This window comes from Salmo salar, chromosome 07 (assembly GCF_965601325.2).
Source record: "Salmo salar chromosome 07, fSalSal1, whole genome shotgun sequence".
Taxonomy (NCBI): domain Eukaryota; kingdom Metazoa; phylum Chordata; class Actinopteri; order Salmoniformes; family Salmonidae; genus Salmo; species Salmo salar.
The window spans coordinates 42,624,149-42,639,645 of record NC_138297.1 but is presented as its reverse complement, the minus strand read 5'-3'; the positions used below and the strand labels follow the sequence as shown (position 1 = coordinate 42,639,645).

The 15,497-nt window shown below is 40.0% G+C and overlaps 1 protein-coding gene and 1 long non-coding RNA gene across 2 annotated transcripts; both read left to right on the top strand.

The window, feature by feature from the left end:
* Nucleotides 1-6,149: 6,149 nt before the first annotated feature.
* LOC145880031 (uncharacterized) lies at nt 6,150-7,585 on the top strand. The gene is made up of 3 exons (XR_014392919.1): nt 6,150-6,247; nt 7,167-7,236; nt 7,551-7,585. It is a non-coding gene; the product is annotated as an uncharacterized LOC145880031 (long non-coding RNA).
* A 254-nt stretch (nt 7,586-7,839) lies between these two features.
* On the top strand, nt 7,840-15,497 carry LOC106609223 (troponin I, slow skeletal muscle). Its single transcript, XM_082977214.1, has 6 exons — nt 7,840-7,851; nt 8,391-8,432; nt 12,512-12,643; nt 14,080-14,169; nt 14,468-14,644; nt 14,987-15,497. Exons 1-6 carry the CDS (start codon nt 7,840-7,842, stop codon nt 15,065-15,067), a joined length of 534 nt encoding a protein of 177 aa, XP_082833340.1. The 3' UTR covers nt 15,068-15,497.

Genomic DNA, 15,497 nt, shown 5'->3' with positions numbered 1-15,497 from the left:
CAATGTGGGCATTGGGGAGTAGTTGACGCTATCTGTGAAGGCTCGTTGGGGACCCTGTTAATGGAAAACCGTTATGTAAATCCAATCGAATTAAAATTAGAACTACACTACTCCCGTCTAAGGTATGCAGAGGGAGAGTGGAGTTGAGTGGGGGGGGGTTGTTAAATTATATTATTACTGCAGCTAATTTGCATAAACCAATTGGCTGTAGGGCAGTATTTCCTTTCACCCTGGTATTAACTACCATTATTAAAACAAATAGGAAAAATGACTCGTATTTTGCTTAGTTTTCGGATTGATGAATGAAATATGTTGGAAGGCACAGATCTCTTCTTTCAAAATAAGTCATTATTTCATCCCACTCCTTTATTTGGTTGGTCATTCTTCAGCAGATGTAGGGCAAAGTTCATAGTTTCTCATTATACATTTTTATGATCAGATCCTTTATGCAGCGTTTATCCCTACTGAACACGACATGCATGGTGTAGGGCCCGTCAAACTCGACTCTGGACCTCGAAGCACGTTTCTCTGCATTTTGTCATTGTTCCCCTCTTATCAGGGACTTAGACCTGAGACACCAGGCGGGTGCAATTAATTATCAGGTAGAACAGAAAACCAGCAGGTTCCAGACCTCGTAGTAGAGTAAGAGTTGAATACCCATGGTGTAGGCTATATATTGTCATCTTCCTCTAGAATACGTGTCAAACTCATTTCACAGAGGGCCGAGTGTCTGCGGGTTTTCGCTCTACCCTTGTACTTGATTGGTGGCAGTTATTAATTAATAAGGAACTCTCCTCACCTTGTTGTCTAGGTATTAATTGAAAGGAAAAAACAAAAACCTGCAGACCCTCAGCCTTTAACGTTAAAAATGGACCAAAAGATTAATGCTAAACAACATTTGACATGTTTCAACGAACATAAATAGATTATTTACTAGTTTTTTTTAGCTTTTTGGCGTGATTTTACCAGCCACCCACCACGTTTTGTGGGAGCATAATGAACGCTAAGTACTTGGTGTTATTTGGACATAAATTATGAACTTTGTCAAAAGAAACCACATTTGTTCCGGACCTGGAATGCCTTCCGGACCTGGGATCCTGCCTTCTGATGGAGATAATCAAAGGTAAGGGGGTATTTACAATGTTATTATCGATTTTAGATGATGCTAACTGTATAGCATAGCCTGTTGTTCTTAGCATAGCACCCCGTTTATTGCAAAATGTGATTTCCCAGTAAAGTTATTTTGAGATCTGGCCATTCGGTAGCAATTACGAGATGATAATATATTATTCTTTGAATGACAATATTATAATTTACCAATGTTTTCGAATAGTAATTTTGTTATGTTCACCGGAAGCATTTCAGAGAAGAAAAAAATCTGAATTTCACGCTACTGTAAAATGCTGTTTTTGGATATAAATATGAACTTGATGGAACAAAAAATGCATGTATTGTATAACATAATGTCCTAGGAGTGTCATCTGATGGAGATTGACAAAAGTTAGTGCATAATTCAAGCTGGTTTCTGCTTTTGGTGACGCCTGACCTTGAATTGAAAATGGATGTTTGTACTTTTGTGGCTATGTACTGTCCTAACATAATCTAACTTTATGCTTTTGCCGTAAAGCCTCTTTGAAAATCGAACAATGTGGTTAGATTAAGGAGATGTTTATCATTTAAATTGTGTAAAATAGTTGATTGTTTGAGAAATTGAAATTATTAGATTTTTGATGTTTTGAATTTCCAGCCTTGTTAGCAATCCCGGCTCGGGGTTCATTGCTAACCTGTAGCCCCAACAGGTTAATGGAATGAGTTTGACACCCCTGCTCTAGAAATGATGCAACAATCTCAGTGTGCATCAGTTCCTTCCTGAGGACTCATATTGTCGTATTGTCCTCACGGTTAATGGTGCGTTCAAGACAACTGGGAACTCAAGAGAAAAAAAAACTAGGTCAAAACATGACATCGGCGATCTTCAGGTTGGAAAGTCGGAGCTCTAGAAAGAGGATCGAGTTTCGGACTTGGAATTCCGAGTTGGAGGACCGTTTAAAAATATATTTTTCTCATCCCAGCTCCTTTTTTCCCCAGAGTTCCCAGTTGTCTTGAACGCACTGAAGTTGAATATTTCCGAGTTCCCAGTTGTTTTGAAAACGGCATAATAGGCGAGTTATCCCGTATAATGACAAGCATTCTCTCAATCGACAAATGCAGCAGGGAGATCATTGTGACAGTCACACACATAGAGCGCATTGAAAATAGTGTTGAGGTCTCCACTGTGGCACTAAGCGCACGTGACGGCACCTCAAATCTCTCTGAATCCTTGCTGAATGGATTATTAATTAATAATGCCTGCCTGCCCACCTGCCTTCTTCAAGTTTAAGGCCCTAAGACCCAAGTGTTTTGCTATCTGTTTATGACGGTTTAACCTCTAAAATTAGATGTGTGACAAAGGGCATGTGGCAGACCAGGTTGAACAGCACCTTAAATACTGGAGCACATTTAGACTTCATCCCAAATGGCACTCTATTCCCAACATAGTGCAAAACGTTGGACGAGAGCCTTATGGGCCCTGGTCAAAAGTAGTGTACCATGTAGGGAATAGGGGGATATTTGGAACGCTTACTCAGTCTCATGGAAAACAGCACCATGAGACATATCGAGTTACTGTGTGTGCATCACTATGCAGCAGTGACATCAACCCCAGCTATTTTAGAGCATGGAACAGTGGGCATTGTGTGTGTGTGGATAGTGCCCGATGTGTGTGTGGGTGGGAGTGCTTGTTAATGTGCGTGTCTGCATACCTGTGTGGATGTGTGGGTGTGTATATCACACCACACATTTCTCTGTGTCATACGCCAAGAAACGGCCTGTCCCTGCACCCTCTGATTTTCTCACGTGTGCTGGACGCCGCTAACTTGACTCAGATCTCTAAATAGAGAGATACAGTAGTTACCTAGAGAGTACCATCCTTCCTACCACCAGGCCCAAGACTACACTACACTGAAGTAAGTGGCGCAGTTGGCCATTACATTACCCAGAGTAATATCTACCTGTAATTAGGCCTGCGCTACTGAGCTCAATGTGTTCTCATTTACAAGCCAGAGCCTCTGGCTGCATGGCTCCACTGAATCATAGTGTCAGACAGCCCCATAAAATGCTCAGTTAAACAATTATGTGCTTTTATAGCTGCCGCACCTGACCATGAGAACATCATAAGGCTTTGTTGTCTTTGAAACTGGTCTTGGGAGTATTATACACATTGTAAAAAATAATTGAGATTTGATCAATTGAAAAAATCATGTTCTTTCAACACTCAACCTACTTTTCTTCTTTGGTTAAACGTAGTAAATAACATAAATTCAAACTAAATTATACTGTATATACAACAAATATGTTTCCATGTTGCACCAAGTAGATTTTTCACTTTGGAATGACTTATCAATCAATTCCCTTAATCAAGATATTAAGTTGGTTCCATAACATAAAATAATGACTCATAAACACTTTCTTCACATAAAACTTTCACATTAGCTGGTTACAATACAGTAACCAAATGGTGATCTCATCAATGGATGGCTTTAGTATCACAGTACACACAGTTGAAGTCGGAAGTTTACATACACTTAGGTTGGAGTCATTAAAACTCGTTTTTCAACCACTCCACAAATTTCTTGTTAACAAACTATAGTTTTGGCAAGTCGGTTGGGACATCTACTTTGTGCATGACACAAGTAATTTTTCCAATAATTGTTTACAGACAGATTATTTCACTTATAATTCACTGTGTCACAATTCCAGTGGGTCAGAAGTTTACATACGCTAAATTGACTGTGCCTTTAAACAGCTTGGAAAATTCCAGAAAATGATGTCATGGTTTTAGAAGCTTCTGATAGGCTAATTGACATAATTTGAGTCAATTGAAGGTGTACATGTGGATGTATTTCAAGGCCTACCTTCAAACTCAGTTCCTCTTTGCTTGACATCATGGGAAAATCAAAAGAAATCAGCCAAGACCTCAGAAAAAATTGTAGACCTCCACAAGTGTGGCTCATCCTTGGGAGCAATTTCCAAATGCCTGAAGGTACCATGTTCGTCTGTCTCCTAGAGATGAACACACTTTGGTGCGAAAAGTGTAAATCAATCCCAGAACAACAGCAAAGGACCTTGTGAAGATGCTGGAGGAAACAGGTACAAAAGTATCTATATCCACAGTAAAATGAGTCCTATATCGACATAACCCGAAAGGCCGCTCAGCAAGGAAGAACTGCTCCAAAGCTGCCATAAAAAAGCCAGACTACGGTTTGCAACTGCACATGGGGACAAAGATTGTACTTTTTGGAGGAATGTCCTCTGGTCTGATGAAACAAAGGGCATGTGGCAGACCAGGTTGAACCGCACCTTAAATACTGGAGCACACTCTGGTCTGATGGCAATAATGACCATCATTATGTTTGGAGGAAAAAGGGGAGGCTTGCAAGCCGAAGAACACTATCCCAACCGTGAAGCATGGGGGTGACAGCATCATGTTGTGGGGGTGCTTTGCTGCAGGAGGGACTGGTGCACTTCACAAAATAGATGGCATCATGAGGATGGAAATTATGTGGATATATTGAAGCAACATCTTAAGACATCAGTCAAAAGTTAAAGCTTGGTCACAAATGGGTCTTCCAAATGGACAATGACCCCAAGCATACTTCCAAAGTTGTGGCAAAATGGCTTAAGGACAACAAAGGCAAGGTATTGGAGTGGCCATCACAAAGGCCTATAGAAAATTTGTTGGCAGAACTGAAAAGGCGTGTGCGAGCAAGGAGACCTATAAACCTCACTCAGCTACACCAGCTCTGTCAGGAGGAATGGGCCAAAATTCACCCAACTTATTGTGGGAAGCTTGTGGAAGGCTACCCAAAACGTTTGATCCAAGTTAAACAATTTAAAGGCAATGCTACCAAATACTAATTGAGTGTATGTAAACTTCTGACCCACTGGGAATGTGATGAAAGAAATAAAAGCTCAAATAAATCATTCTCTCTACTATTATTTTGACATTTCACGTTCTTAAAATAAAGTACTGATCCTAACTGACCTAAGACAGGGAATTTTTACTAGGATAAAATTTCAGGAATTGTGAAAAACTGAGTTTAAATGTATTTGGCTAAGGTGTATGTTAACTTCCGACTTCAACTGTACATCGATTAGACGCCAATATCATTTAAGATTCAGTGCTGGTAAAGAACATTCAATCATCAAAATTTGAAAAAATAGAACAGAACAGATTGCATAGGATGAAATTCACTCTCACGGGTTGCCTAAAAGAACAATAACAAAGCCACGCCCCCAACTATTCTGATAGACTTCCGTCACTACATTCCACCCAAAGCATTGTAATGTGTGTGTAATCTTTATTAACTAGGCAAGTCAGTTAAAACAAATTCTCATTTACAATGACGGCCTACCCCGGCCAAACCCGAACGACACTGGGACAATTGTGCACCGCCCTATGGGACTCCCAATCACGGCCAAATGTGATACAGCCTGGATTCAAACCAGGGACTGTAGTGACATCTCTTTCACTGAGATGCAGTGCCTTAGACCGCTGTGTCACTCAGGAGCCCACATGTGAATGCGTACAATGTTTAAAAGCTTACATTTTATTTTTGTATTACTCCAGTGACTTTCCTGAAGGAGAAAGCCTCCACTTCTATGTAAAACATAATACAATTAAAAGTAAATACTACAATATTGTACAGTCCTGAGTAACACTACAGTAAAAACTATAGTATAGTACAATCCTCATTAAAACTTTGTTCCAGACATTATTATGAGCCATCCTCATATAACTCTTCTACATATCAAAGTAAAGTGCCATTGTGCCCCTTTATGTCTATATCAGGGCAGTGATTCAAGGGTTGAGGACAGGGAAGGGCAGGGTCCACACACACACACACACGCACACGCACGCACACACACACACACACACACACACACACACACACACACACACACACACACACACACACACACACACACACACACACACACACACACACACACACACACACACACACACACACGATGATCATAATGTAGCCAATGTGTGTTAGGGAGGCGTATTAAGGGGCCCTATTTTAGAGAGCCATTCACATGAGGCAGCAGAAGCCATAAATCAATCATTCAAAATCATAAACCGCTTTTTCCTGCACCACATCACTGCTACACGTTCACTCTCTGATTGGCTTCTCTTTTAAAGGTAAGTTATCCGATCGTCTCGGCTCAGTCTATGAAAGCAAATAATATTCGGAGAAATATGTGAGAGCAATTAAAGCAGATGGGTCTTTTGAATGTTTCAAGTATACTATTTAATTTTTGGTTAAGACCGTTGTCGATAGCAATCTGCCAATATAAAGTAGAATTGGCTTGACATTGTTCAAATAGGAAATGTGTTCGCTTTTCAGGGATTAGTTCCTGTAAATTAACGATACAAATAGATTAAGTGTCAGTAGTTGCCAGCAGTTGCCAGCAGTGTGTATGGTTTGTGTTTACCACATTGGGGCTAGTGTGTTAATGCTTAAGCACTCACACTTCATATCTTTGCTCATATTTACAATGAGTAATTCTTGTTATAAAATTGTACTTTAATGGTGTTTGACCTGCTTGGTTGTAAAATGGGGCATTGATTTTGAGTCCCCTCCCACCGTTACTCAGTGGCAGGAGCGGGCAACCTGAGATGTGTGTGCGTGCGTGTGTGTGTAAGCCTGGGTCCGTTCACACGCGTGTGTCTACTTTAGTGTAAGGAGCCCAGAGGGTTTATTTTAACACTGGGGGCTAATAAGGCTTCTCTACCAGTAGAACAGCATGCCACCGGAAAGGTCACAAGTTTGATCTTTCCTTGTAATGTCACAATGGTGACATTAAAGCAGACAGCCTTTTTACTCAATGGACCTCAGTTATTTGGTGGCCTGATGCAGCATATACTGCAACAATGCCCTTGGTCGGTCAAAATTTCCCCTTGCACAGTAGCTCATGCTATCACCAAAGGTGATAATGGCTCAAGGGTATAGCACCACACACTTGAGGGGAGAGGAGAAAAGCTGAGAAAATGTAAGGAGAAATAAAAAAGGATCTTGAGTATTTAAACCTTTTTCTCCTTCATCGTTTTCTATCATCAGACAATTCCATCCAAGGACCCTGTTAACCTTGACAGCGAACCCCTGTTCTCTGGGTAATAAGAGAGCCAAGGTCAGCCTCTTTTATCCAAGTCAGGACATGAGGACCTTGTGGGGGACCTTGATTATCACCCAGATAATCACAACTGTTTTTTCCAATAACTTCTATGATACGAGTGATTTCTGTTTTTTTTTTTTTTTACTGTAGCCCATACTAATCACAAGTCTAATACATGTGTGATGTAACCTATTACATTATTTTCATAAGTGATAATTGTTCCTAGTATGACACATTGACTCTTACATCTCTGATACTTTCCATATGATGTCTAGTGTTGGGAATGTTCTGCCAATAAAGCTCTGATCACAACTATGTTGGCTCCCCAGCAGTACTCATAAACCAGAACAGCCATGTCTGAGGGGTGAGTCTGTAACTGTCACACTCTGTGTCTTTCAATCAATCACCAAACTATGGCAATGTTGTCAATATGGGACAGAAAATAACGCTTTCTTTCGATTTGTTTGTTTGTTTGTTTGGTTTGCAATATGTTGAAACAGACCGGTAAGTCAGTTTTGGACATATTTTCCCCCCCTCATACCCTTTGTTGTACCTCATATCTTAAAAATGCCCTTTTGTCCATTACTTTGCTTTGTTTTGCACAATCAAACCTTTGTAATGGTCATTTTGGTACTGTATACATATGCTATGCAGGCAGGTAGCATGTCATGCTTTGAATAGCCACACTGACATCTTGGCAACAGCTTGTGGGACTTAACATGTTAGACATTATAATCTATCAGCAATTACTGAGTAATTGTCGTGTCGCAAGGCCATTTGTCTCAGGCTAACTGATAATCATCCAAATGATCCCAAGACCACCGTGGCAGTATCAACACGGAAGGATTAATTTGGTATCAATACAGAGCCACATACACAGTAGAAATGAGCCCATTGCTCTCTCTAAGACTGTGCTTCAATGAAGTCTGGTGATTTGGTGGCAGAGCATTACATTATATTACATTAGGAACCACAGCTCATCCTAATCAATAGAGACAGGAGGTTGTATGCTCTGTAGCTCCGCTGTAATAGAGACCACATATGACTATAGGCTAACATCATCAGTGACTGTAATGAATAAGCCTACCTTCATATGAAGATGTGCTAACATGATTAGTGACTGTAATGAGCCTATAATATACCTGGTATGTCTCATCTCTCTCTTTCAGAAAAAGACAAAGTACTCAGCAACCCGAAGGTTACTGCTGAAGGTAGGTCGGTCTGGTGGGAGTTTCTTTCTGTATGGAAGTGAACAAGAAAATATATTCATAGTACTGATAGCATATGTATGTTTAGCAGGCTGCATGTGACTAGTACACATGTTCAGATGTAGGATCTTAATTTGACCTACAGTATATTGTCACAGCAAACAATCTGGATCTGGCCCACAAGGCTGTCCAAACTGGCCTGCGAGCGGTTTGAGTACCAAAAAATATACGCTACCGTTCAAATGTTTGGGGTCACTTGGAAATGTCCTTGTTTTTGAAAGAAAAGCTCATTTTTTGTCCATCAAAATAACATCAAATTGATCCAAAATACATTGTAGACATTGTTAATGTTGCAAATCCAATAAAAAAACTATGGGTAGAGGACAATTCTTTTGCACATTTTGACGGTGAGAAAATATAACGTTTTCAGTGCGGCCGCCCCGGACCTCATTGAAGACTGAATGCGGGCCCCACGCACAATGAGTTTGACACCCCTGCTTTAGTCCATAATGTTGCTTGATAGGTGGTTAGGCTATTACCTTGCCAAAAGTAAGCTAGATGAAAAGTGCAATACTGTTACCCTGTTATGGATAGGGGGCAGTATTTTCACGGCCGGATAAAAAACGTACCCGATTTAATCTGATTATTACTCCTGCCCAGAAACTAGAATATGCATATAATTATTAGCTTTGGATAGAAAAGACTCCAAAGTTTCTAAAACTGTTTGAATGGTGTCTGTGAGTATAACAGAACTCATTTGGCAGGCCAAAACCTGAGAAGATTCTGTACAGGAAGTGCCCTCTCTGACCATTCCTTGGGCTTCTTGACTCTCTTTATTGAAAACTGAGGATCTCTGCTGTAACGTGACACTTCCTACGGCTCCCATAGGCTCTCAGAAGGCAGGAAAAAGCTGAATGATGTCTTTGCAGCCCCTGGCTGAAAAACATTAGCGCATTTTTATAGTGGTCGATCTGAGTACAATGAGACTGAGGCGCGTGCACGAGCCGACCCCATGTTTTTATTCTTTCGTCTTTGAACGAAAATAACGACTCCCGGTCAGAATATTATCGCTTTTTTTACGAGAAAAATAGCATAAAAATTGATTTTAAACAGCGGTTGACATGCTTCGAAGTACGGTAATGGAATATTTAGAATTTTTTTGTCACGAAACGCGTCGGGCGCGTAACCCTTCGTTACCCTTGGATAGTGTCTTGAACGCACGAACAAAACGCCGCTATTTGGATATTACTATGGATTATTTTGAAACAAACCAACATTTGTTATTGAAGTAGAAGTCCTGGGAGTGCATTCTGACGAAGAACAACAAAGGTAATCCAATTTTTCTTATAGTAAATCTGAGTTTGGTGAGGGTCAAACTTGGTGGGTGTCAAATTAGCTAGCCGTGATGGCTGGGCTATCTACTCAGAATATTGCAAAATGTGCTTTCACCGAAAGCTATTATAAAATCGGACACCTCGATTGCATAAAGGAGTTCTGTATCTATAATTCTTAAAATAATTGTTATGTTTTTTGTGAACGTTTATCGTGAGTAATTTAGTAAATTCACCGGAAGTGTTCGGTGGGAATGCTAGTTCTGAACGTCACATGCTAATGTAAAAAGCTGGTTTTTGATATAAATATGAACTTGATTGAACAAAACATGCATGTATTGTATAACATAATGTCCTAGGGTTGTCATCTGATGAAGATCATCAAAGGTTAGTGCGGCATTTAGCTGTGGTTTTGTTTTTTGTGACATTATATGCTAGCTTGAAAAATGGGTGTCTGATTATTTCTGGCTGGGTACTCTGCTGACATAATCTAATGTTTTGCTTTCGCTGTAAAGCCTTTTTGAAATCGGACAGTATGGATAGATAAAGGAGAGTCTTGTCTTTAAAATGGTGTAAAATAGTCATATGTTTGAAAAATTGAAGTTTTTGGATTTTTGAGGAATTTGTAATTCGCGCCACGCCCTATCATTGGATATTGGAGCAGGTGTTCCGCTAGCGGAACGTCTAGATGTAAGAGGTTAATATAACTTTGCGCTAGAGTGGGTTTTCAATGAATTTAAGTAAATCACAAAAAATTCTCAGCACCAAAGAATGATCAAATTAAGATCCTACATCTGTACACACACAACAACAACAACATACAAGTGCCTAGAAAATCATGTTCGCCAAAACTGATTGCAATAATACAGTGAGGGAAAAAAGTATTTGATCCCCTGCTGATTTTGTACGTTTGCCCACTGACAAAGAAATGATCAGTCTATAATTTTAATGGTAGGTTTATTTGAACAGCGAGAGACAGAATAACAACAAAAAAATCCTGAAAAACGCATGTCAAAAATGTTATAAAATGATTTGCATTTTAATGAGGGAAATAAGTATTTGACCCCTCTGCAAAACATGACTTAGTACTTGGTGGCAAAACCCTTGTTCGCAATCACAGAGGTCAGACGTTTCTTGTAGTTGGCCACCAGGTTTGCACACATCTCAGGAGGGATTTTGTCCCACTCCTCTTTGCAGATCTTCTCCAAGTCATTAAGGTTTCGAGGCTGACGTTTGGCAAATCGAACTTTCAGCTCCCTCCACAGATTTTCTATGGGATTAAGGTCTGGAGACTGGCCACTCCAGGACCTTAATGTGCGTCTTCTTGAGCCACTCCTTTGTTGCCTTGGCCATGTGTTTTGGGTCATTGTCATGTTGGAATACCCATCAACGACCCATTTTCAATGCCCTGGCTGAGGGAAGGAGGTTCTCACACAAGATTTGACGGTACATGGCCCCGTCCATTGTCTCTTTTATGCGGTGAAGTTGTCCTGTCCCCTTAGCAGAAAAACACCCCCAAAGCATAATGTTTCCACCTCCATGTTTGACGGTGGGGATGGTGTTCTTGGGGTCATAGGCAGCATTCTTCCTCCTCCAAACACGGCGAGTTGAGTTGATGCCAAAGAGCTCCATTTTGGTCTCATCCGACCACAACACTTTCACCCAGTTGTCCTCTGAATCATTCAGATGTTCATTGGCAAACTTCAGACAGGCATGTATATGTGCTTTCTTGAGCAGGGGGACCTTGCAGGTGCTGCAGGATTTCAGTCCTTCACAGCATAGTGTGTTACCAATTGTTTTCGTGGTGACTATGGTCCCAGCTTACATTACATTATAGTCATTTAGCAGACGCTCTTATCCAGAGCGACTTACAGTAGTGAATGCATACATTTCATACATTTTTTTTATATATATATATTTTTTCTCTGTGCTGGCCCCCCGTGGGAATCAAACCCACAACCCTGGCATTGCAAACACCATGCTCTACCAACTGAGCTACAGCTGCCTTGAGATCATTGACAAGATCCTCCCCTGTAGTTCTGGGCTGATTCCTCACCGTTCTCATGATCATTGCAACTCCACAAGGTGAGATCTTGCATGGAGCCCCAGGCCGAGGGAGATTGACAGTTATTTTGTGTTTCTTCCCTTTGCGAATAATCGCACCAACTGTTGTCACCTTCTCACCAAGCTGCTTGGCGATGGTCTTGCAGCCCATTCCAGCCTTGTGTAGGTCTACAATCTTGTCCCTGACATCCTTGAAGAGCTCTTTGGTCTTGGCCATGGTGGAGAGTTTGGAATCTGATTGATTGATTGCTTCTGTGGACAGGTGTCTTTTATACAGGTAACAAACTGAGATTAGGAGCACTCCCTTTAAGACTGTGCTCCTAATCTCAGCTCGTTACCTGTATAAAAGACACCTGGGAGACAGAAATCTTTCTGATTGAGAGGGGGTCAAATACTTATTCCCCTCCATTAAAATGCAAATCAATTTATAAAATTTTTTGACATGCGTTTGTCTGGATTTTTTTGTTATTCTGTCTCTCACTGTTCAAATAAACCTACCATTAAAATTATAGACTGATCATTTCTTTGTCAGTGGGTAAACGTACAAAATCAGCAGGGGATCAAATACTTTTTTCCCTCACTGTAAATACAAGTTCAAAAGCACTTGAAACAGACTATTTTGTACATCATTTAAACTATGAATTGTACTGTGTTATCATTAAGTTGTTCAGTCATGTTTCCTTACAGCAAAAACTACTGAAGAAAGCTGGGGTCTTGCTGTTTCAGGAGCAAAGCAACAAGGTGACAGAGAGGGAGAGCACCTTGAACGAGAGAGTACCACCGCTGAAACTCTCCGGCCTATCTGTGCAAGAGCTTCAGGTACACTTACATAACGCAAAGGCCCAACGTTCAAGTACCTATATAGTGCACTTCTATTGTCCAGGGTGTATATGGCTCTGGACACAGATAAGCAGTTACATGTTTTTGAAATATGTATTTCAATTTGTATTTCACTGGCCTGAACTACAATTCAATGTATTTTGTAACAAGATACAATATTTTTGAGATCTGTATTTTTATTTTGTAAAATACAAAATACTTTTCTATACCATTTTTTTTATAGTGGTTCACAATTTGTTGGCCCCCTTTTACCCTGCATTGGTACCAGAAGTCTGATGGTATTACGGTGTGATAAAAGTGTCTGGTAAATGACCAATATGTAAATATAAAAATGAACACTTGCAGGGAATTATTCTAATGAGCTCCTCCCCACGAAACAAGGCCAAAACGAATACCCAGTGTGCTTTGCAATTGTTTCTTTTTACATAAACATTTACATTTTGCTCATTTAGCAGACACTCTTCTCCAGAGTAACTTATAGTCAGTGCATTCAACTAAGGTAGATAAACAACCAAATCTCAAATCAAATCAAAGTTTATTTGTCACGTGCGCCGAACACAACAGGTGTAGACCTTACAGTGAAATGCTTACTTACAGGCTCTAACCAATCGTGCAAAAAAGGTATTAGGTGAACAATAGGTAAGTAAAGAAATCAAACAACAGTAAAAAGACAGGCTATATACAGTAGTGAGGCTATAAAAGTAGCGAGGCTACATACAGACACCGGTTAGTCAGGCTGATTGAGGTAGTATGTACATGTAGATATGGTTAAAGTGACTATGCATATATGATGAACAGAGAGTAGCAGTAGCGTAAAAGAGGGGTTGGCCGGTGCTGGGTGGCGGGACACAATGCAGGTAGCCCAGTTAGCCAATGTGTGGGAGCAGTGGTTGGTCGGCCCAAATATCACAATCATAGCAAGTAAAATATTTGTTTTGTTACCATTACCAGAATGTTGTTGTAGTGAAGGCGTGTACTTGCAAATGTATTTTGAAAATACCTAAAATAACTGTATTTTGATGAAATACAATACTTTGCAGAAGTATTTGCTCTTTTATTTTGATACATTGGTCTTTAGAGTATTTTTTAATTGTAACAAGATAGTATATTTGCCCATCTCTGGCTCTGGTCAGAGGTAGTAGGGAATAAGGTGCTATTTGGGGCTCAGATAGTAGCCATCCAAACTTACGTTGTCAGGATCTATTCCCTGGCGCTGTTGGTAAAGAACAGCATCTCCTTTTTTGTTTAGACATGTCAAAATAAATAAAAATTGTAGCGCCCTTCTACCTGTCTCATTGATGAGTGAATGGAATTTTAAAGAGGTGGCTTTTGTAGTTTGTTTGATGCATCCTCCCACAGTATATCTTCGACAGTCCTTGGTGGCTTATAGATGACTGAGTCTTTTTTCTTCACAGGAGCTCTGTAAGGAACTGCACAGGAAATGTGACACAGTGGATGAGGCACGATACGATATCGAAGCAAAAGTACTCAAGAATGAGAAAGAGGTTTGCTTTTTGTAATGTAAATTAAATGAGTTTACACTGTCAGACTCGGGACAGTTACCTGAAGTTACCTGAGATCCATGAAAGTGCCTCCAAGTGTATTTCGTTGAAGATAACTATTTTTATACTGACTTCTATTGGTGACTTCAATATTCTAGAAGTTCCAAAAGTGCCACAAAATGCTTTCTTTTTCAAATAAAAGCATTTTGATTCTCATTGAAATGCCAAGACCATAAATGGCAACATGCTTAGCTGATAAGGGTACAGGAGAGTGAACCTTTTTTCTGTATGAACATCTCAGCTCGCGGACCTGAATGCAAAGATCAACGAGCTGAAGGGGGGGAAGCGACCTAACCTCAAGAGGGTCAAGAAGTCCGCCGATGCTATGCTGGGGGCTCTGACTGAAGCCAAACTCAGCTCCAAGTCAGACTTTAAGTCCAACCTGAAGACAGTCAAGAAGGACAAGAAGGAAGAGGAGGTAAGACTGGGGAGTTTAGACTAAAAACTCATGCAATGGCTTCTGATAATGTTATAGTTTACAGCGCAGTTTCAGCTGGTACTGTATTTTCTTGGTACTTACTACACAAACATGCGGTAACAATGGGTGCTTAGTCCAAATAATTCAACACATTTGGTCAAGGTTTGATTGAAATGATACTGATCAACATACAGAGTTCACTGGTCTTGTTGTTGTGTCTGAGTCGTGTTTGATCCTCCATACTGTATGTGACCATGGTAACCAGGCCGTCATTGTAAATAAGATGTTTTTCTTCATTGAACTTCCTGGTAAAATAAAGGTTACTGTCCATTCTCTTCACAGAAAGTGGACCCGGGTGACTGGCGTAAGAATGTGGAGTCCATGTCTGGAATGGAGGGCAGGAAGAAGCTTTTCAATAGCTAAAACAGACCAAAGACACTGGCTCTGTAGAGATCTGTGGCTGCGTTACCTGATTGTTTACTAATTCATATTTAGGATTTTCATGAAAATATATTTTTTGCAGTGAGATTGTGTGTTTTTGGAGGAAAGTATGAAGTGTGAGGTATTTTACACTAAAGACTATGGGAACTATTTAGACTGTGGGAACTAATCAACATTTGTATTAAAAACGATTTAGTGTCGGCTACTTTAGATAATTATTTTTCGACGTCATGTTTGATTTAGATTCCTATAAAGAGAAAATAGTACAATGTGGAACAACGTAATATACTCATCATATTAGTTCATTTTGTAAATATTAAATTCCAGTTTGTTATTAAAACATCAATTATTCTGTTTTGGTTTAATATCTGTGTGTCTGCCAATATTGGTGATAAAAAAAAAATATGATGAA